The sequence below is a fragment of the Eretmochelys imbricata genome, chromosome 18, assembly GCF_965152235.1.
Source record: "Eretmochelys imbricata isolate rEreImb1 chromosome 18, rEreImb1.hap1, whole genome shotgun sequence".
NCBI classification, from domain to species: Eukaryota; Metazoa; Chordata; order Testudines; family Cheloniidae; genus Eretmochelys; species Eretmochelys imbricata.
This window is the reverse complement of record NC_135589.1, coordinates 12,896,406-12,920,566: the sequence shown is the minus strand read 5'-3', so window position 1 is coordinate 12,920,566 and position 24,161 is coordinate 12,896,406. Positions and strand designations below refer to the sequence as shown.

At 41.6% G+C, this 24,161-nt stretch overlaps 1 protein-coding gene across 1 annotated transcript in view; it reads left to right on the top strand.

The window, feature by feature from the left end:
* The window catches only part of KIF1B (kinesin family member 1B), a 147,900-nt gene that overhangs the window by 80,657 nt on the left and 43,082 nt on the right, over nucleotides 1-24,161 (top strand). Inside the window, exons 21-25 of the mRNA XM_077837050.1 lie at nucleotides 14,674-14,767; nucleotides 17,088-17,236; nucleotides 17,813-17,988; nucleotides 18,924-19,061; nucleotides 19,889-20,137. Coding sequence (XP_077693176.1) covers nucleotides 14,674-14,767; nucleotides 17,088-17,236; nucleotides 17,813-17,988; nucleotides 18,924-19,061; nucleotides 19,889-20,137 — 806 coding nt within the window. The remainder of the gene's footprint in view (nucleotides 1-14,673; nucleotides 14,768-17,087; nucleotides 17,237-17,812; nucleotides 17,989-18,923; nucleotides 19,062-19,888; nucleotides 20,138-24,161) is intronic.

Here is a 24,161-nt window from a genome sequence, read left to right as displayed (position 1 = left end):
CCCACCCAGAGTTTTTCCTCAAAAGGGATCACTTTGAGAATGGAGAGGCGCAACTGCAAATTGAGCCAGAACAGAGTTTGATGGGACTAGTCACTAGTGTTTGATCTTGGCGACTTTGTATTGAAAGTAAAACTGGGAAGGAGTGAATTGAATGCATGAGATAAGGAAATAGTCTAGGTAAAGAGTAGCCGTTGTGTGTTTGGAGCCACAGGAAATGAGAAGTGGTGTTCCCTCCTTAAAACTTAGCTTAGAAAGACGTGGATATAGCTTCAAGATGGGGCAGCATTTTATCCCTGAAAAGCACATGTGTAGTTAACAAATTGTGTGAAATACACATGCCAAAACTGTTAAATTATTTTGAGGCCTGTTTAAAACAAGGCTGCATTTGTAAAAGTTCTGTAAAGCAGGGTTCATTTCCCTGTTCTGTGTATATTCCTATGGAAGAATATTTAATACTGTAATAAAAGTAATTTCTATAAACTCAGGTTTTTTTGCTTATCTTAAAGGGACAAGGTTGGAAGATGTCATTCTAAATTATCAGTGATGAGATTCTTTAAAAATTGTTTACCTAAGGTTGAGAAATTATAATAAATCAGATCACTGGTCTATCTGGACAGTATGCTGCTTTTGGCAATGGCCAATACCCAGTGCTTCAGAAATGCCCCCACAGTGCATTTGGCCATTTCTGCAGTATTGTATGTGGGGTTGGGGGCGTGCATAGGGTAAATACCTTCCTGACCCTTAAAAACAATTGGTTAATGTTTTAAAGCATGGGCACTGATTAACTTTAGCTTCTGTAACTGGCAAATGTTTATAATTGTCACAGTATGATCCAACCACAGTATCAGACTCTCTGACCTACTGCCATAGTGAATTCAACATTTGGTAATTGTGAAATGGTATTTTTTTCTGTTTGTTCTTAACTTGGCATTAATCTTGATTGGGAGACCCTTGCTGCTGTTAACAACTTACTTTGTGGCAGGCTTAGATGTCAACCAGTTTGTGCCCCTGTTGTGATAGAAGCTTCACAAACATATAGCAAATTACAATTCCTGACCCCAAATCTTATAACTGTATATTTGGATGTCTTGTTGGCATGACCAGGGGTGAGGCTTGCCAAACTTCCTTTCAAATTTGGAGTGAAAATGAATATGTACTTCTCAGATAATCTCCCCATCTGACTTGCTGCCCCTAGGTGGCAATGCCCATGAAGCGACCCCTGGGAATTTTGACATTGGTAGCTGTGCCAAATGGATTAGAGTTAATTTTTGAGTTCATGTAGGAGAATGACCACATAGTGTATCATTCTGTGCTATTATTAAATGTATGAGTAATATTGGTGACATCAAGAATGATGAATGACTTTTTCTTTCTGGATAAAGCTTTCTGTTGGGTGTCTTCCATTTCCACTGCACGATGCAGTATGCTAGTAACACTACTTTTTTTGGGCTCCAGATTTAGCTTGCCATAAGCTCATAATGAGTGATTGTCAGATTCTATTTTTTTTTTTTTTTTTTTTAAGAATTCACCATTATTTTACTCATCTGTTCTGGCCTAAACGGGGAATATGGTCTAAATTATTTTTATTACAAATCTTAAGATAATATAAGTTCACAAGCAGTACACATAATGTTAATACGAAAAAAAGTTACTGACCCTAGAGAACAGAACTTTCTCTAAAATCCATCTCATCATTCCCAGAAGCAGAATATATTGTATTGCATATACCCTGTTCTTTATTGCTCAACTATTGCCAATAGGGTCTTTTAAATTGTCTGTCAATTAGTGGTTTAGAACCAGAGATGCATATTTCCCTAGCATGTAATTGACTATTGCTGTTCTTGATTTTTCATGTGTTCTGTAATTCTTTTGTCTGAAAAACTTGCGAGTTGCAGTTACTTCAACAGAGATTGACTCTTGCAGTATTTGAAGGGGATACAAGCTCTAGAGAATCAGATTAACAACCAGAAATGGACTATATATTGAAGAGTGATCTCAAAGTATAAAAAACCCACCTTTTTAAAAATAGGCTGACTTAATTCCAGGTTGCAGTTATCAGTAATGAATACACTTAGTTTTTGATGGCATTTATCTCTCAAGTAACTATTCATAGTTCATAGAAACCTGAAGAGTTTCTCAATAAAATGATTTAATAAGAGTGACCTCTTCAGAAATCCTGTTGGAAAACTTGGAACAATGAAGCAAAACAAGTGCAATCCTTAGCAAATGTATGGGAGCTGCAGGTGCGAATTTGTTAAATGTTTACTAAGGTTTGAGAAGATTGGAAGAAAACTGGGTATCGAATAGCATTTTTATTGGTTAAAACAATTTTTAAAAGTTACTATAACATTCTTCTGATGCGGACTCTTCAGACATGCAAGTCTGTCAATGTTTTTAAAATATACAGCAAGGTGGCAAATGGAAAAACCCTTTGAAACTCTGATTCTTGATATCCGCTTAGCTAGTAACAAGTCTTCCTTGGATTATGAAACATCTTCACCTGTCATAGTAGCACTTACGGTACTTTTAACATTGACCCTATTGGCTGCTTCTATTTTTATTATTTCTTATCCTCTTAACACTTCTCTGGCTGCTCTTGTAGTAAAGTGGATTCTAAACTCAAGCATCCCAGCACCATATACAACATTACTAACCAGTGTTAACCCGACTTACTCTGGCTGCTCATCCCATCATTCTACAATGGCTATTGTGTTCACTCACTGGGGGAGGATTTTCTGAAAGAAGCAACAGCAGTAACCAAGGCACATGTGTGTGGCATGGAATTGCATGTCTTCGTAACATATGTGGGGTGCAGTTTACACCTTGTTTTTGTCAAGGACTTTAGTTCTGTTTAAAGGTTTTGGAGGGGGGCTGGGAGGGGATGAACTTAGGTTAGATGTAGTATTTTAAAGTTATATTTAAATGTAAATTTTAGTAGACTGGAGAACTTATATTTTAAAGGAAACAATGCTGGGAGGCTGACAGAAACGTTCATGTCCTTACACTCAGTCGTGAGAGACATCCATATGATTTGTTCTGTTTAATTTTTATTTGTTTTAGTTTTCTTTGCCTGTTTTGATTTAGTTTTTCCATTTTTTTTTTTTTCAATTTTAATTTTGGTTGTTTTGGGGCCACTTCTTGATTTTTGTTTTTCCAAAGGATGCAGACTCTGATAGTGGGGATGATTCGGACAAGAGATCGTGTGAGGAGAGCTGGAGACTGATCACCTCCCTGAGAGAGAAGCTGCCCCCCAGCAAGCTGCAGACCATTGTAAAAAAGTGTGGTCTCCCCAGCAGTGGGAAGAAGCGAGAGCCGATTAAAATGTACCAAATACCACAACGCCGGCGCCTTAGCAAAGACTCAAAATGGGTCACCATCTCAGACTTAAAGATACAGGCTGTGAAGGAGATCTGCTATGAGGTAGCCCTCAATGACTTCAGGCATACTAGGCAGGAGATTGAGGCACTGGCCATTGTTAAAATGAAAGAGCTTTGTGCCATGTACGGAAAGAAAGATCCCAATGAGCGTGACTCATGGCGAGCTGTTGCCCGGGATGTCTGGGATACTGTGGGAGTTGGAGATGAGAGGATTGAAGATGTCATGGCCAGTGGGAAGGGAGTAACTGATGTGGATGACCTTAAGGTACATATAGACAAATTGGAAGATATTTTGCAGGAAGTGAAAAGGCAGAACAACATGAAGGATGAGGAAATAAAAGTTCTCCGAAATAAGATGCTAAAAATGGAGAGGGTTTTACCACTGATAGGGTCACAGGAGCTGAGAGCCCAGTCGACCACAGCTAATGCTGCTAATGTTAAAAATCCAAACTCTGTGAGTGTGGTGGATGCTGACAAGAAGTATGCGAATGCTTTGAAAAAAGATGAGAATGATGAGCTTGATAAAGAGGAGCGTGTTTCCCAATTAATGGAGGATGACCCAGCCTTCAGGCGTGGGCGGTTGCACTGGATGAGGCAAGAGCAAATTCGGTTTAAGAACTTGCAACAGCAGGAAATCGCCAAACAGCTCCGTCGACAAAACATGCCTCACCGATTTATCCCACCTGAAAACCGTAAGCCTCGGTTTCCATTTAAGAGCAACCCCAAACACAGAAACTCGTGGAGTCCAGGTACTCACATAATTATCACAGAGGATGAGGTTATTGAGGTCCGAATTCCAAAGGAGGAAGAGAAAGAGAACAAAGAAGAGAACAGAGAAAAAGGTGGCAGTGCTGTCTCCCAGGATCCTCAGCAACTGTGGAACCTACATGACCCACAAAGGAGTCAAGATCATATCCAGATTAACTGGCAACAGCTAAACACTCAGCCACAGCCTAGCAATCAGCAACAGGCACCACCTCAGTTACGCTGGAGAAGCAATTCTCTCAACAATGGCTACCAGAAAAGCTTGTGCCGTCAGACATCTGGCTCATCTGAATCACTGCAGTCCCACAGTGGGCACCAGAACCCAGACCTCCAGAAGTTCCAGCAGAAACGCCACATTCACCAGCACCACCAATCCTATTGCAATCACAACAGTGGAGGCAATACAGAGAGCAATGCAGTTAACATCTACCCAAAACAGATTAATGGGCACAGCCGTTACGACCAGTTTGTGACACCTCCACGGATGAGACGACAATTCTCTGCACCTAACCTCAAAGCTGGCAGAGAAACTACAGTATGATTCACTGGACAAATGGGAGAAGGGGTCAGTGCTGGCTTATCATTCAGAAGCATTGCAATGGGACAGTTTTGATCACCATCTACCTTGGGTTTCAGTTGGCCAATTAGAACTTGAGTGACTTGATGCACAAAGCACAAGATATTGGTATTTCAACACATCCGTTTTGCTTATGAATCATGGTGCAATTTTCAAGACTTCGGAGAAATATTGTGAAAAATGTTGAGACCCCTTTATAGATTAGAAGACTGTGGAAAAGAGGGTACCCTATTAGCTAGTGTACCTTCCTTATTTTTTGTCTTGGAGTATTTTTCTAAAGCTGAAAATACTGTCTGGAATATATAAAGAGCTGCCTCCCTCCATGTTTTTATGTAGACAATCAAAAGGGGAATCTAGTTTATAGTGTTGAATGTCTCTTGTGACCTTTTGGTTAGAAATGAAGAAACCGATCATTTTATATTGTAAGCTTAGCTCTGGCTCTTCCATTCAATTCACTTTTCACCTCCTAACCCATGTTTTTAAATAATTGGTAAACCAAAAGCTGTCAGCTGGCAAGACAATACGTGGCTTTTTGTAGATGTGCTGTCTCCTTTACAGAAATTTATGAGAGCTACTTGGACACTTGCCCCCCACCCCTTTAGAGAGTACCATGCCTTTTTGTCCTCCTGCCTAGTTTCATCAACATCAGTATGAAATTGCCATGACTGTAGAAATCCGCCTCTGAATGGGGTTTTATGGGGGACTGTGCACATGGCCAGAGCCATGTTATGGAAATAAGCTTTTTCTCATTCCCATCCTGTCTCTATTATAATGGTTTTTAGTTATAACTTACTATATGGAGATGATAAACGTGCACTGCACTTTTTGTTCTTTAATGGTGCAGTAAAGACACTCTGAGCTGATTTCTTCCACTGCAGTGGTTAGGCTTTGCGTCTCAGATGTATTACTGGTGAGGATTTAGAATACTACCGTGAATTGGAGGGGGCAGAGAAAGGAGGGCTAGAGAACTGATTCATTTTACATAATACCTCATTCTAGTGCCTTCTGGTTTCAGATTGCTCTCTGTTTCAAGTCTTGTTGAACAAATCTGTCACTTTAAGGGGAAATCACATTTGTTGTCATTTACCCCCCCCCCCCCAGAAAAGTACAGTTTAGACGCAGTATTTTAACTTATACCATAAACAAAGGTACCTAAATTTACAAATGAAAACAACATAAACACTTGCAAACCCTGTGATCCTACTTCAAATCTTTCAGAACAAATGACACTAAAAATAGTGGTCAAAAAAGTAGATGCTGTTTGACTAAGAACTAGGCTTATGGGTTTTTGGAGTTTTTTATCTTGATTGGAAAGTGCTACTTTTAACTGTAGGACTTGTTTCTTTGCTTTTGAAAACGTAGTCTTTTCATTAATTTTTATTTACTTAAGTTGTTTTTGGACTTGAATTTTTAGGACAAATCTGAATCTTTGGAGGGAAACTTGGTTTACTGTAAGGTTTAACCTGAACGCAATTTTTAAAATGAACTTGAGTATTTATGGCTGATTTAGTGTGGTTGAGTCACGTTCTGTGTTACATTTGTACAGTTAAATGACTTGTGCTGTGTTGCACAAATATCCTTGATTTTACTACTTGAGGTCATTTTCCTTGTGTTAAACATAAGCCCTACTGGTAACAGTTTCACTTTTGCATGTTTCAGCATAGCTATAAATGAGCAGAAATTGCCTGCAACTTACCTCCCCTTTATTATTTCCTGCCTACATATTTTCTTCCCTTCTGAACTATATTATTACAGAGGAGCTGGTTGTAACTCCATGGTTAAATTGCAACCAGAGACTTACTACTTTGGTATGAGTCACTCAGGTCTCAACACTGCAGTCCAGTCACATGAATGTTTCCTGACACATTATGATCTCTGGGATTTAGGAGGTTCAATAGCATTGCTTCCCAGATGGCTCTAAACTGATGACACGGTTAATTTTCTGTCCAAAATGGTGATGCCAGTTGCATCTGTTCCATATTTCAGTCTCCGTGAACAATGGAAACACTGAAATCCCTTATCCTTCAAAGAAAGGAAGCCCTGGTACAAAGACAGCACTTTTCTTTCAGCTTGAGTCAGCACTCTGATTTTATTTTTGGGCTGCAAATAATCTTGTGCTGTTAGCTTTACTATAGAACTCTGTGTAAATAGTTTGTCCCATTCCTACTATTTGGCAATAACGAGTGATATGATTTGTCCCTCTGCCATCCTTTTCAAATGTCTTACGACCTGCTCTATTTTGTGTCAACCAGGGAGAGATGAAAACAATGAGTATCTGCAGAAATTCCCATGTGCCTTCATATGGAACATTCCAGCCAAGCAGAGATTATCCTGGATAGGAGCCAGGCACAAGGGAAAGACCCAATAAGTCTATTTTGTGTGTCCACATTCTGTTTGCGCAATATAGCAATAACCTATGCAAAACCAGCACATGGCTGAGGTATGCAAAAGGAACATGTTGCATGCCGTTTTTTTGAAATCCGTTCAAGTATGTATTTTGAAATGGGATAAAATCATATACTAATTTGATTTTTAAATCCCAGACTTTAAATAAAAGTCTTGTCAATGTGTGTTGGCTTAAAACTACCTTGAAAGAAATGTTCTCCTTAGCTCTAAATATCTGATGGGGAATGGGTTTTAAACCATCACTCTGTTACCCAAGACTGTCAGTGTTTTTTGGTGCAGCACTAAAAAACCACCCAGTTTGTTTGAATTCTGCATCAGTTACCTAGCAAATGCTGTTCTGAAGCTGTCCACATAAATTGCTTCTTAATTTTCCTGCATGACTTGAAAAAAGAGCAAAATACAGTAACTGCCAAATGGAGCCAAAATTGGGCAGGGGAAGCTGGCTTTCTTTCAAACTTTTAAGAGGCTGTTACAAACCATGAAAGGGGGAAACCTAAAAAACTATTAAATTATCCCTTTCTATAATGCAGATGGAATTAACCAGCACTAAAACAGTCAATTTCCTATATAAGTGTGAAAAGGCTTTCATGCTAATGGAAAAATGCAACATCCATGATGCAGGTGCCTTTTCAGGAAGTTAATTGCCAAGGGCTGATTTTCTGTTTGCTTTGTTGGCAGCTGACTTGCATGCACCAGTGCCTTAGCGTGAGGGGTTTTCTTATCCTTAAAGAAATCTCACTGGGGACTTGGGACCGGAGGGAAATGCTTCTTATTTTTTCACTTCAGTGTCCTTTTTCAGGCTATCAGATTAGGGGGAGAGCTTTGTATAATAAGTGTTATGAACATATTTTCAGTATCTTTCTCCATTCATTCTTGTAAGCAGTGTGTTTTAAAACCCAGATACTTGCCTCTGAACCACTTTAAGAACTGCCAGATGAGAAATCCATGTTTACCCATTGTTACTCTAAAGGAGGTAGTAAGTCTCCTTCCAATGAAATTATGGGATTTTCAGATCTGTCCAGTTCACGTTTTTCAAAAAGAAGTTTGATTGTCTTGAGAGCAAATGCTTTCCTCATGAAAAGCAAAGCTGGTTTGTATTGTAACAAGTGCTTTTTCAATAAACTATGAAATACTCTTGTAAGCGTCTTGACTTATCTCTGGTATATTCAGTAGCACAAAACTTTAGCCTTTCTGATATTTTTAAAAAAAATTTTTTTGTCTTGTGACCCATTCTAGTTGAGTTCAGTTTAAAATTTCTTCCTCCTTCAGTTGTTCCTCAAATTGGCCCATGTAAAATTAAATTACTCCTGAGACAGATATAGCAGGGGCCCCATTTGCTTCTACCACCACATGTTATGAAACTTCATTTACAGTGCAGGAAGGATATGGGCTGTAATCTTGTTGCCTACATTAGTTTAAATTCTGAGGAAGCACAGCAGGGAATTCATAATTTCCTTTATAGACTAAGGAATAGGAAAGTCCATCTTTACCATCTTGCTATTCCCAAAGAATGAGGAACAGAAATTTAGAAGAGACATGTCTGTACCATGATGTGTTCTTGGAGCAGCAGACCCCAGTCAGGCATTTAAAAAAAAATAAAAATCCTACCACACGTTTGCAAATAAAAAGCTTTAAGGATTTTCTAAGTGGTCTTGTTTTCTCTATACAGTTTTTTTTTTTTTGTTCTGTTATACCACAGTTTTTCAGTTGAAAGCTACCACTCAGATAAAGTATCCAACACTTAGCCTGAATCTCTTTCCATTGTGTGGGTTTAAAAAAAAAAAAAGTCAATGACCAGTATCAAAGCCCAGCAGTCCCATCACACGGTCTGTGAATCAAGATGACTGTTCATCCTTTTATTCAGTATTGAAAGCCAAGCTGCCTGATAGCTTAAACACTAGAGTACTGCCTGTTGCCGGGAAACAGTCCTATCTTACAAGAATATTTATTTCACTGGTGAAATGTTCCCTTATTCTGGGAAAATATACCTGACCTAGTCTACTTAAAAATAAACAAACCTGTTTCTTTTTGTAAGATGAGGATAAAGGGGAAAAAAATTACATACTGTGAACATGTTCATATCTTTAGATGTCTGTCTATATTTGATTTTTTGGTTTGAGTCCACATAAAAAAAAAAAAAAAGAGGATCACTACAAAAAAGGAGAGACAAAGGATGAGTTACTGTGTCCTTATCGTACCCAAATAATATGTCTGTACTCAAGTACTAACAGAAACAAGGTGTTGTGATGGAACATTTTCCGATGCTGCAACCCTTCTTTCTGTCAACCTTTCAGCTTCTCTGAAAGAGCCAGAACAAAGATTCTACTTTTCAGGGATGCTGAAGGAGTTGGTGGGTAATGCACCACTAATGTAAGCACTGCTTGAAATGCATCTTCCTTAGATTCTGCTTCTCCCACAGCACCTCTGTCTCTGTAAACAGTAAGTCAGGAGACCGCTAAAATGTCATCTTCATATTAATAGTGTGTCTCCGAAAGCTCCAGACCAACTCCAAGAAAATGAATCCTACCCTTCATGTTTGACTGTTTGACTTGTTTGTTGTTTATTCTCCCATCCCTCTCCCCACTGCTTGCTATCTGAGTTTCCAGCGACAGTGGTATAGTCATTTAGGGGGGAAAAACTGATCTCTAGAAGACAGTTGCCTTTTATATTGAAATGCATTTTAGAGTTCTAGGTTTTCTATGTCGCTGTCAAACTTGTTGCAGCTTGAAGCCTTCATCTCTCTCTACCACCTCACCCACCAGGCAAACAAAAGGAATCCCTTCCTTACAGAGCAGAAATCATTAAGAACTTCAGCATGGGACACAATGTTTAAAAAAAAATCTGTTTTACCTATGGCTCTTACTCCAAAGGGATAATTAATAAACATATTTATCAACTGTACAGAGGAATCCCTTCATCCTCCACTGAAATGCAACCCCTTGTGGAGAGAATGTAGCAACTACAGCTTAGGATAAGTGAATTTTCTTCAACTGAAAGTTCAAGGAAAAACAAGGAGTTGAAACATGGCCCAGATACAAAAAAGAAATGCCCTTAGTCTTTTTTTTTTTTTTAAAGGCCAGGGGGGCTTTAATGACCTCAAGTGGTCAGGACTTCTGTTTCAATGTCTTTAGATTTCAGAGTAATAGCCGTGTTAGTCTGTATTCGCAAAAAGAAAAGGAGTACTTGTGGCACCTTAGAGACAAACCAATTTATTTGAGCATAAGCTTTTGTGAGGTACAGCTCACTTCATCGGATGCATCCTGTGGAAAGTGTCTTTAGAATAAGACAGCAGTCACCTCCCTAATGCCATCACCTTGTGGGAAGGGTGCCACCTGCTGGAATTCTGAAGTTCATTCCTTCTGCTTCTGCGTGCTCCTTCATTCTTCCATCAAAGTACTGAACTGGTGTGATAAGATATACTGTGGGTGCACGAGGTGTTTAGCTTAACTAGGGGCTTGTCTACACAGGGACACTCAAAGATCATTCACATGTTTAGTTAATGTGGATTAAGTTTCCTGGCTGTCCCCATGTAAATAAGCCTGAAGAATTTTGTTTAAGTAGGGCTTAAAACAATGTAACACTGAGGTTTGGGCACTTCATTGGAATGGGGAACAATGCAGTGCTGACACTTTCATAACAATTCGACTTTAGAATGTGGCATTGGAAGAAATGCATTAAGGGAAAGAATGAGTTCTAGGGTTTTGGATCATGGACTAGCAAAGAGGTTTGAAATGTAACCTAAATATCTGCATAAATTCTTCCAAAGAATCCAGCAACACCCTCTGCACTTTCTGAAGTATTGGTGTGTATTTGCCCCTTGATCCCCACATAAAAATTCTAAGAATTAAATTCATGTTGCATTTATATGCTTGAAAGTGTCTTTAAAAAAAGACAAGTGAGTTCTGAGATCTGGAGCTGAGATGAGACAAGCTGGGATCTTCAAAGATCTTGAAATAGGGGATGATTGAAGTGCAAAGCTCATGGCTGTGGGAAAGGCACATACCACCAACTAAAAAATAAAGGATCACCATGCCTTGGTGGGCAATAAGTGATGATCTTCAGCGTCAAGGAGATCCACAAATGATCCAGTGTGGGCCCCATTCATGCAATGCAAGTACCTAAGGTCTTGAAGTCCATTTCAGTTCATGTACAACTAGAGCCTCATAAACCACGCCTCTTCATTCTCTCATATTGATGTATCCAGTGTTATGGGGACTTAGTTCCCAAAACTTTTTTGGGGAGCAGGGGGTGGCCAAGAGTGCTGGAGGAGGGAGGATGAAGGCAGAAAGATTAAAAGCTTGTCATGTGAGGAACCAACAAATTCATAATCTGTGAAATTGTTTCTTCTAATGAAACACTGTTCTGGGTTCTGCTCCTCTTTTTCTCCCAGGCTCACAATAAGACTGAAATTCTGAGAGTGCTAGGGTGTGTGTGTATATTTATACTGTATATAATGTGTTAAAGTAAGGTGTGTAATCCCTTAAGCATCCTCGTTTTGGTACAGCATGAGGCTGAAAGTATGTTCCAGTGCTGAAAACATATTAATAGGGTTGCTGCTTTTAGTTAGATACGGTACCTCTTTGCCTTTGCCACCCTTTCTGTTACGAGGTTATAAAATCAACTTATCTTTGACTGTGAAAAGGCTTTCCCTTCATCTCCTGTATGCTTCTCCACCAAGAATGTCTTGTTGGTTCCAAAGCAGAACTATCCATTCAGACCAGGTTTAACGCTGCAGATGTCTTGACCAAGCTCCTATAAATCACCCAATTTCTTACCACTTTCCTCCTCTTTTACAAAACCTACACCAGTTTAGAAATGAAAGTAGTAATTACTGCGTGTTTCTAAAGTAAACACTCTTCAAAGCTTCTCTTAAAAAAAAAAAAGGGGGGGGGGAGCTATTTTCCCCAGTAAGGATACACGCTTACAAGTGGGAAAGGTGCGTATGTATGTGTCAAACCCTCACATGTCATAAGACAATCTAGTACAGTAAGGCTGAACTGTGTATGTTCAAGGAAAATAAATGTGTCCACAAATGGGAAGGGATAGCTCAGTGGTTTGAGCATTGGCCTGCTAAACCCAGGGTTGTGAGTTCAATCCTTGAAGGGGCCATTTGGGATCTGGGGCAAAAATTGGGGATTGGTCCTGCTTTGAGCAGGGAGTTGGACTAGATGACCTCCTGAGGTCCCTTCCAACCCTGATATTCTATGAAAAGAGAAATGCCTGCTTGTGGAGTATCAGATGGTTTGACAGAGGCTCTTGGCAGTTTTATCTCTTTTGCATTCCCCAAAGCACCCGACTCAGTCATAACTAAGCCCGTTAATACCCAGAAGCTAGAGTCCATAGATTTCCTTGACTTCTCAAGAGAGTATTGTTTTAATGACATTTAGTGGGGATAGAAATGGCAAGTGTAGGGACTTTTCGACACATGGTGAATTAACTAGCTACGGGATTCCATGGTCTTGTATGTTACAAGGGCTCGCTACTGAAAGAGCCCATCATCTCACTGGTAAAACAAATCAAACCATGAAATAAGGGGAGGCAATCTAAAACATGAGAATTCCCTCCGAGAGATGAGACTGTCTTTGAGTATTAAGCACAAGTAATCCTCTTCCTCTCACTTTGCAATCCCAACACAGATCTTTTCTCCCCTTTTTACTCTGTCCAGCAGTCTAGTGCTATGTTTATTTTATCCTTTCAAAAGAACACCCTGGCTACTAGGACTATAGCACTGCCGTGGTGCTCTGTGGTGGAAAGGTCTCCTGATCCATGTTAAATTGGAGAGGTTTGCAACTTTTATTACCAAAGTGAGTTTTAGGTAGTTTTACAGAGGGGCCAGTTTTAAGAGCATCCAGCAAACACCAATTTAGACATCTAAGTAAGCGTACAGACATTCAAAAGTGGGAGCTACAAGGTGCTGAGTACTCCTGAAAATCTGGCCCATAGCATCTTCCCTACCTCTTAGGCAGGATGAAATTCTCTGGTCCAAACCCTTTCTCTCACATGCATCTCCACACCCAGGTACTCAGCCTTTCACAATTAGTAACTTTCTTATTGACATTTAGGATGTCAGTATATTTAAAAACAAGTGTATGATATTCTGTTAAGCTTCAGTCTTCTCCTGTACCCAAGTTGGCGTCTGATCTAGAGCCTGAGATGCACCTTTGAGTAAATGCCCATATGTCTTATTGTTTGTTTTTTCTGTGTTTCCATGAATATCAGTATTTTCTTTCGTTTATTTGAGTAAGCCTTTGCAGAGTCCTCTGCAAATTAGCAGGATATACTAACTTTCACTTCTAACGCTGCTCATAGGGGAGCTCCAAGAGAAATTGTTTTCCTGTGCTGTCCTCCTCTCCACCCACTGGGAGAAGGAACTTGGTTGGGGTGACAGGACACTTTATCTCACTTTGTCCAGGCAATTACTTTTGCAAGATACAACATCCCAAACGTTTTTCTACTAGGATGGGTCTGATTCTTTTCCAAACACTTAAGAGTCAGAAAAATACCACTGGTCCATTCCTCCACTTCACATGATGGGGATAAATTTTTCACCCCCTGCACGTCCTTACCAGTGGGACCATAGTATGCTCAGAACCAAACCTGCTTTGGCCTAGGCACAGTTAGTCTTATCTGTATAAACATAAAACTGTTTTCTTCCTGTGTGAAATTAAATATACATAATGGTGTGTTGCACTCACACCCTAGGTGGTGAGAACTTGATAAAGGAATAAACTTCATTTAAAGCATAAAATTAATTCCATTGCACCAAAAGACAAAACTCAATGCAATATCTAACTCTTCACAGTCTTGGTTAAATGAAGATACACCATCTCTCCAGTCCATCTCCATGTAGCCTAACTAAATAATACAGAGAACAGTGCAGAAATGTTAACTGCATAAAACTGTTTCACAAACATTTTAATTTTTGAGGCACTTAACCTCAATTTCTAAGCACTGATCTTCAGCTTTTCCATGTTTTATAATCCTACTTTGGTCATTATTCCACTATTTAGTTTGTATCAGCAGTGAGTTTTCCATTTTAATGACTTTTATGGTGTGTGAGGGATGGAATAGTGGGGCATGGATCCATTGGCCCTGCACACTTTTTATGCAAAATGTGCACTGTCACCAGAAGTACTTTCAAAACTAGGTAAATTATACCGACAAATTTACCGATGCCCTCTTGACATTCCAGTTTTGAGTTCTTTCCCACTGGGGAAAAAAAAACGCCCTCCACAGTCTATGGCCATTGTGTGTATGGGGGTCTTACAATAAGGAAAACACATGGCAGACATACCAGCATATCTTACAGACACCCTCGTCTTCTCCTTTCCACTCTTCTAGAAGGAAAAGTTCCAAAGATGTCTAGTATGTTATTGAATTCTATTTCAGAGGAGTCTGATCTCTTTGAGAGTTAAATGGAAATATTTGTGCATATCTCCTCTCCTCTTGTGTGTCTGTCACTCCTGAAGTGTTTATCTCTCTCTGGCTGTCTCCTCTTCACTTTCATGTCTGTCTTTTTCCTACACGGTATCTCCTGTCTTCCCACAGGACTATGAGAGTAAACTGCAGGCCTTGCAGAAGCAGGTTGAGACGCGATCCCTAGCTGCTGAGATGACAGAGGAGGAAGAGGAAGAGGAGGAAGGTGAGTTTGAGACTGGAAACAATTCTGGCTGTTTCCAAATCTTTGGTGCAAAGGAAGTTGTACTACAGAGATATTTGCCATAAATTGGAAAACCAACTTTGGAACTTGTGAAAAAGTGATGGCCTCTTAAAGAGCAAATTCGACAGCCATATAGACTGAAATTCTGTATCCACAGAACAGGTTCTGAATGAGCATTGAACAAAGGAACTGGACCAGGACCCTCAAATTCATTTAAGCCATCCAGCAGCCATTGGATGTGAATGAGCTTTGGGCTTCATATTCTGGTGCCAGTCCACAGAGCTCTCATGTCCTAAACAGAGATTATTCGTGAGTTTGCGCTAGGATTCTCTAATCTGTGGGCTGGTCTACACTACCGTGAAAGTCGATCTAACTTACGTTGCTCAGGGGTGTGAAAAAGACGTTTCCTGAGTGATGTAAATTACATCGACCTAAACACTGTCCACACCAGCGCTATGTTGGCAAGAGACGCTCTCCCACTGACATAGCTTCTGCCTCTTGCAGAGGTGGAATAATTATGCCAACGGGAGAGCGCTCTCCCATTGGCATAGCGCGTCTTCGCCAGACATGCTGCAGTGGTAGTATAGCGCTGTAGTGTAGACTTGCCTTGTGAAAAAACTCCTGATTGGGTCTAGTGTAAGTGAGAGCATCTTATGCAGCTAACTCCTCTCTGGGCTACAGAACACCCAGGAAGGGAGGAGTGATTCAACAGATGTAGAGCTTAACCATCTTCTCCCTGGGTATTTGCTTTCTCTTTTTATTAGCATTTTAGCCTTCTGGATTTCTACAAATCAAGTAACCAGAGCTTGCTTAGTTTTTGTTTCGGTCTAGCTACTCCAAATGCTTTATAGCAGGGGTCGGCAACCTTTTAGAAGTGGTGTGCCGAGTCTTCATTTATTCACTTTAATTTAAGGTTTTGTGTGCCAGTAATGAATGTTAACGTTTTTTAGAAGGTCTCTCTCTTTGTCTATATATCATATAACTGAACTATTGTCGTATGTAAACAAGGTTTTCAAAATGTTTAAGAAGCTTCATTTAAAATTAAATTAAAATGCTGATCTTACGCTGCCGGCCCGCTCAGCCCGTTGCCGGCCTGGGGTTCCGTTCACCTTGGCTGGCAGCAGGCTGAGCGGGGCCTGCGGCCGGGACCCCAGACCGGCAGTGGGCTGAGCAGCTCAGCCCGCTGTTGGTCTGGGGTTCTGTCTACCAGCTGCTGCCAGCCAGGGTCCCGGCTGCCGGCCCCACTCAGCCTGCTGCCGGTCTGGAGTCCCGGCCCTGTCCACATAGAGTAGGTACCTACCTTCTCCCTGGTTCTAGCCCATTCTCTTCCTCTCTCTCTGCACTGAGCTGAGGGTGGGAGTGCACTGAGAACAGGGCTGGGGGTGAAGGAGCAGGTTGGGGTGCAGGGTCTGGCCAGGAGCTGGAATGAGGGAGGGGGCTCAGGGTTGTGGCAGAGGTTTGGGTGTGGAGCGCTTACCTGGGCAGCTTCCATTTGCTGCGAGGGGTGCAGGTGGGAATGTGGGGGGTGTGCAGGAGCTCCCGTTTGGTGGGAGTGGGGATATGGGGGTTGCAAGAGTCAGGCCGTGGGGGGGCTGAGTATGTGTGGGGGGTGCCGGAGTCAGGGCTGGGGTTGTGGGGGGGGGTTCAGGGGTCAGGGCACGGGGCTGAGGGTGTGTGGGGCGGGTGCAGGGGTCAGGGCAGAGGGCTGGGGTGTGTGGGCTGGGGTCGTGGGGGTGCTCCCAGCCCCCTGCCCTGAGCAGCTCGCGGCAGGGGGCTGGAGGGGATATGCCCTGATTCCACCTCCTTCCCTATGGTCCCCGGAGCAGAGAGTGTGCTGCAGCTCCACTTTTACCTCTCCTGCTCCTAGCAAGGGCTGTCAGCTGATCGGCCGCAGGGCGGGAGAGAAGGAGGGGCAGGAACTAGCATGCTGGTGGAAGAGGCGGGGGGAGGGGGAAGCTTGCCTGCCCTGCAAGGAGAGAGCGGTGGGCTGGGGGGCAGAAAAGAGCAGGCCGGGCCGGGCAGGATTTTTAGTGGCACCCTGCTGTCTTCCCGGGTCCAATTGGCTCGTGTGCCATAGGTTGCCGACCCCTGCTTTATAGGTTAAGCTTCCAGTGCTTGAAGTGGAAGATCAGAGCTAGTTACCCATTGAGCAATGAGTACAACCTATCTCCTTTCCATGCTCTCTTTTCAGTGACAACATTAGTATTTTACAAGAAAATGAAGAGAAGTAAATAACCTCTGAATGGGTGTGTTGGAGGGAAAACCATTACATTTGACTAAGCTATTTCCTTGCTTTCCTCAGTGCCCTGGACTCAGCATGAATATGAACTGGCCCAGTGGGCGTTCAGGAAATGGAAGTTTCACCAGTTCACTTCATTAAGGGACCAGCTCTGGGGCAATGCAGTCTATCTGAAAGAGGCCAATGCAATCAGCGTGGAATTAAAGAAGAAGGTAAGATTGTACGGACCACCAAACTCCTAGATGTTGTCTGTATACTGATCCTGCTTTGATGTATTATACTTATTTTTCTTGCCTTTAACCCACCATACCTCGTGGTTTTTATTTTGGTATGTGAAGTGCTTTGAGGCTTGACTGCCATGATTCAGATTCCATACTGAATTTGTATTTCTTTCAATCCATTTTTGTATATTTCATCTCCCCTACATTGTCTCCCCAGTCCCCATTCCAGTTATCCTTTAAAGCCTTGTTAAGATGGAAAAGAAAAGGGATCTTCTCTCTAACTTCATGTTGGGTCATTCATTTTTATCAAAAAGTGAATGCTAGATCTAGATGCCCAACATGGCAGTATTATATGCTGTTGTTAGACTACCAGGCTGTTCCTTAAATGTTTTGAACTTAAAAAATTGGTGCTGCTCTCAGAGATAAAAATCAAGTTGATTCCTTCTTTCGTTTAGGTGGGTCCCAGTCTCATTTTAATGAGGCTTTTTGGGAGTGTTCTTGCTACTTGTTAAATAGAAGCCCCCTTGTGCCTGATTTCTATGAATATATTTGTTTTTCTCCATTCAGGTGCAGTTTCAGTTTGTCCTGCTGACCAACACTCTCTATTCCCCTCTGCCCCCTGAGCTGCTGCCCAATGAGTCAGAGAAGACTCGGAACAGACCTTTCCCTCGGACAGTAGTGGCTGTGGAAGTCCAGGATGTGAAGAATGGAGCAACACATTACTGGTCCCTGGAGAAACTCAAGTAGGGTCTAGTTCAAAATTAGTAGGGTTTTTTTATTAAGGTCTCTCTAGACTTGTCCCAGTTCATCTCACTGCCTTAATATATATGTTTCCTCCACTTGTCTGGTACTCATTCCTTCTCTTCTGCTTCACATAACCCTACTACTGATAAACAGAATTAAAAAGTAAAACTTCAGTAATGGAGATCTGCCCTTAGAAAACCCTCCCAAATTTTAACCATCTCAAGTCTGAAGTGGTGGTTTCCATCATTCTTGTGCAATGTGCACAAGATAGGCCAAGGTTTCCTACTTGTTTGTATGACTACGGATTCTTCAATTTATTTTTGCACTTCTAGAGTGTAATCCAAGGATTTTGAAACATAAACCTTAAATAATCCTCTGTGTGCTTGTGGTTTATAGTGGGGTCATTTTGCCAAGTACTGAAATGCAGCCACTTTTTTGGGTGGCATGTGACAGCTGTTCAGTAGTGCACACCAACACGATACATTGGTTCAGTGCAGAAAGCAACGAATGTGCCTAGATGAAACTGCAGGAGGAATTTGGGGAGGCAGAATGTAATGACTGAAGTTTAAATTTGACCAGAGCCTCAGGGCTTAACCTGCTCTTATGAAAAGAGCCATGGGAATTTATTGACCTTGACTGGCATGTGTTCTGCATTTCTTCCAAAAGATGGCATCTCCCACAGCACAGTGACCCCTAACATTATGGTAGAGCATTAGTACAGTAGAGATGAACTGGCCCCTTACCTCTTTGTACCCCCCTTTCCCCTTGCCTGTTTTAGGACGATACTTTATTCTGTCCCTGTGGTATGCATGCTCTTTTAGAAAAATGACCACAGCATCTCTGTACTAATGTCCTCATTCATCGTACGGTAGAAGCAAATTCTTATAGTTTCTTTCTCTCAACATTAATTTTTTTGGGACTTTTTGCTGTGTAGGCAGAGGTTGGAGCTGATGCGGGAGATGTATGACAGGGCTGGAGAAATGGCGTCCAATGCCCAGGATGAGAATGAGAGCACAATGACTGGTAGTGACCCCTTCTACGATCGATTCCATTGGTTCAAACTGGTTGGTAGGTACGTGATGACAATTCTATCTCCTGGCACTTCACCTACTCATTGCGGGGAGAAAGCTGTGACTTTGAATAGAGTTTTAGGCTGTGTAGTCATATCAGCCATGTATGTGGGGTCTCAGGATTGATGATCCAACTTCTGGATCTTATTGATCGTCTTGCATCACCAAAATGCTGGTAAGAAGCAGGAAATGCTGCCTAAAACTTTCTTGATACAGATTTAACCTTTCAGAGGGTAAGTGTTTGAATTCACCCTTAATCAAACTTAAGATTTATTTCTAAAAGGAAGGGATTGAAATAACTAGTTAAGTGTTGTCTGAAGTTGTTGGAGTACTGCTGTGAGAGAGACTGAAGACTTATGGAAATACCAAGGGAAAACTGGTCCAGAGCTTGAGGGCTTTGTGTGGATGTGACACTAAAGCAGTTTTGTTGCTTTTTTCTGGAAGGATTTAAACACCTAGTGAGAGGAGACCGAGATTCATTAAGTGTCTGATTGCTGAGCCACTCCTTTATTTTTAAAGTGCCTTATGGTGGATATACAGATTGTAGATACGCTAAGTGAGCTAATAAGAACAATGTAAATAACCATACATGATTAGCCTTGTTTGTCTTCATGTTTCCTTTGCTTTTTGCTCAGTCCAAGGATTCCGTCTTTCCCTAACTATGTCAGCAATCCCCTTCCTCCCATCTCATCCCAATCCAGATGGTCTAAAGCTTTTGCTTGCTGTTATGGTGGGCTCTGTGCTGACTGCAGCAGTATGATCTGTGTTATGAAGCATTCCTCTCTCCCCTTGCTTTGTTAATCAAAGTGTTCCGTTAACTGATATCTAGCTCCCCCATTTTCCATGGCTGCGTGAATGAGCGCCTTGCTGACCGCACGCCCTCCCCCACTTTCTCCACGGCTGACTCCGACATAACCGAACTGGCCGATGAGCAGCAGGATGAGATGGAAGACTTTGATGATGAGGCCTTTGTGGATGATACTGGCTCCGACGCTGGAACAGAGGAGGGATCCGACCTCTTCAATGATGGGCACGACCCGTTTTACGACCGGTCCCCTTGGTTCATTTTAGTGGGAAGGTTGGTGAGGTTACTGTGAGAATAGCCAAAAGGGACCAGCTCTTGACATAGGCTGCAGAGGCTTTGCCTTTCAGAATGGAGAACATTAATCAAGCCCAGCCATATCTAGAAATGGAACTCATCAGACCTACTCAGGCAGTCTGTCAGTTTTAAGATTATAATGCAAATCTTCCACATTAAAGGGCCCAAGGAGCCCTTGAGAATACAAGCTTTACCCATCAATACATAAAACCAATTCCTTTTCCCTTGCTTGTAGTAATTAGGGTGTTGTTTACCTGGACACCGTACTTGATTTGCAGAGATTACGGTGGTATTGCTCTGACTCTTCTTTTCTCTAAAGGAGCATTCCAACAAATATTAAGGAAACTGTAACATCTAATCTAATAAATCCCCCTTTAGAAAACTCATTTAACATCCTCTTTGTGACTGGGATAGAATGGGAGGAAAGTTGAAGGTCTGAAAAATAGCTCATCCCAAGGTTCCTGTCTGGACTAGGGGAAATAATTGGAATTTTAAAAACATCTCCGTTAACTGTTTAACATAGTTTTTAAATACCACATACCATGTTGTGTAGACCGGGTTTCACACCTTTAAAACATGTTAGCTAGTTTTCTGCATGTTTTAAATGTGTTAAACCCTGTCTACTCTATATGCTATGTGGAGTTTAAAAACATGTTTTTAGAACATCAACTATTTTCATAGCCTAGGTATGCTCTAGGGAGTCTTAAAGACTCTCGTGTAGACACAGCCACTTACAGCATGTTACACGGATAATACTTGTGTTTTGATCACAAAAAGTATTCACAAATAATTTCTGTGAAATATCCAGTAGGCAGGTTAGCCAGATTTTACTGATGGGGAAATTGAGAACAGGGTTGTTGAGTGACTTGCTTTGGCTATAGAGAGAGCTCTTAAGTGATTGGAATTGTGATTGGAGCTCAGAAGTTCTTAAACCCCCCTTAAACCCTGAGGAATAAAAACTTTAGTTCTTAAAGATGCAAGGAAGCAGAAAATTCCTGTTCCCTGAGAAATATTGTATCCTACCACTCAACACCTGAAAGTCACATTTGAAAGCACGACTATTTCAGGTTAATCTAATGCACAGATTTGTCAGTTTTGGTGTGGAGTTTTCTTAATTGTCATGTATGTGCAGTAACTGCTTGCACTAGCAGGAACCACGCTCTCACAATAGTGCCAGCATGCTGAGTGTATTATGCTATTGTGTATATTCATTCAGTGTGTGGAGTGCTTGGGAAAATGTTGAACTATTCATCTTCATTTCACAGTCCTAACGTCCAGACTCCACAGGAAGCACTGTATACAGGCTGAGCAAATGCAGTGTATGAAAAGAACACTCGTGCTGCTTTGCAGTTAGGTAACTTACACCCTATATCCACATATAAAAAGAATCCAGATCTCTGAATCTCTAGATGTATAAAAGTCAATCTGATCTCCTGTAAATTCCCTCTATTATATAACTCCACTTTTGATCATACAGGATTTTAATGAAACTGAATTAATAGTTTTTCATGAGTTTCCATCTGTCCTCTGACTGCAATTGAATTTGAAGCTATCCCCTTAACTATAGGTTTAGTTTTATCAGTTTGTATAATCTTATGCTGGTTGTAACAGCAGTAACCTGCTGCTGTTCTTTGACTAGACTATGGCTGGAGATTGGACACCACCAGAGTTCAACTGATTTCCATTCCTTAGTATTTTCCAGCATGTGTCCTGTTCTGTAAACTTTGCATACGGACAAATAACTTGGCCTACCATTTAGGCAGATATTGTCTCCCACAATGGTGATTGCGTGATACAGATTGAGACAAAACCCCATAGTACACTTAATTAGCTGTGCATTGCTGTGTAAAAGGGACACAGTGGGACAGAGTAGCATTCCTTCCTGACCTCAACAGTGATGAATTTGTCCTGAAAGGGAGAGTTAAAATACTGAGGTTTAGTCATTCAATTACCCAGCCCTTCTTAAAATCAAACGACAATATTTTATACTGTGCATTGTTTGCCTTCTATCTGAACTGTAGTCTTTTCTTTTTCAAAGAGCTGGTCCCTTTAGCCGTCTCTTCTGGCATGCTGGGATGTTAAGTCTGACTATTTAATGGGGTGAAATATCAAAACATTTGGTTTGTTTTGAGGGAGGCGGAAGAGGGTTATGATGTATTTTCTTCAAATCCTGAATTGATGATGTGTATATTTAAAGAGAAAAATTCCATGATCATTCTGAGTTCTGTTGTTTTTATGTTTGGTAAAAATTTCTGTTTGTAAATTTTCGTTTCTAGTTTTGTTGTGAATATGCCATTTTACCTCACCAATCTTTCTGCTAATACAGTTCCCCCTCTTTCAGTCTGCTGGGCTAAAGTGCAGGGGGATACTTGAAGATGGGGATGATTGAGGGAGAGTGGGACAATTCTCCAGTGTGTGAGGGAGAGGTGAAAGATAACCTTAACCTTTTGTCCACTCCCAGCTTGGCATACTCCTGTGGTGTAACAGGTGGAGGAAGGCGGTATTGCTGGATAAAGACAGCTTTTCTCTGTACAGCCACAGCAGCCAATGTGCCATTGCTGTTCAGCCACACAGGATCCAGCATTTCTTACACCAGATGGGAACCCTAAAAGATTCTTTGTATACATAAATTTCTTTCCCTGATTTAAAACAATTGCCTATAGCTGGTAACTGGATAGAAGGAAGTGGAAGACGAAAGGGGTGTGTGTGTGTTTTGTCCTCTGGGTTTATCATTTTATCAAGGTGACTCTCAAATTGCAGCTGACCTTCTAAAACTGAATGCATTTGATATCTTATCTTTTGGATCATAACTTCAAAACCTGGGTCATGTGTGTAAATATATTTTCATTTGCCATCTTGGGATAGAATGTTCGGGTAGCCCTAGCTTTGGAGTGGGAAGGCCTTTTGTAGAGACTGCCTGTGAGACTGTCTTTTATTGTATATGCACACAGATATGAGGCTAGCTAGATTCCTGCCTGGTGGAGAGATGAGGAGAACGCGGTGTGTCTGTCTACTTTCCCTGGACTTAATCTTTTTTAAACTTCATGTATTATTGGTAATGATGGTGATATTATACCTCCCTGAACTCCTACCCTGGTCCAGCCAGTGTAAATGATTTGAGTTCATTAGTGTTTTGTTTGGCTTCTTTCCCTTCAAATTAGCACTACCTGAAAATTTTGGGTTTAAAGTCAACATTATTTTGTAAACCATTTCTTTTTCTGACTTACCCCTCCTCGCCCTGTTTTATTAGGAGGGCCCTACCAAATTCATGGCCATGAAAATGCATCACGGACCGTGAAATCTGGTCTCTCTCTCCCTCCCCCTCCCCCCCCCCCCCCCAATCTGGTCTTTCATGTGCTTTTATCCTATACTATACAGATTTCACAGGGAAGACCAGGTTTCTCAAACTGGGGGTCCTGACCCAAAAGGGAGTTGCAAGGTTATTTTAGGGGGGGGTCACAGCAGTGCAGAAGTAAGGGTAGCAATACCTTCAGAACTGGGTGGCCAGAGAGCAGCAGCTGTTGGCCGGGCAGCCAGTTCTGCAGGCAGCGCAGAAGTACGGGTGGCAGTACCATACCATGCCACCCTTACTTCTGGGCTGCTGCCTTCAGAGCTGAGCGATCTGAGAGTGGTGGCTGCTGACTGAGGGCCCATCTCTGCAGGCAGCAGCCCAGAAGTAAGGGTGGCAATCCCTCTGCCTTCAGAGCTGGACTTCTGGCCAGCAGCTGCTGCTCTCCAGCTGCCCAGCTCTGAAGGCAGCACCGCCACCAGTAGCAGCACAGAGGTAAGGTTAGCAGTACCACACCCTCCCTACAATAACCTTGCAAACCCCCCTCCTCCCCAATTCCTTTTTGGGTCAGGACCCCTACAATTACAACACTGAAATTTCAGATTTAAATAGCTGAAATCATGAAATTCGTGATTTAAAAAAATCCTAAAACCATGAAATTGACCAAAACAGACCATGAATTTGGTAGGGCCCTATTTATCAGTGTTTACCTCA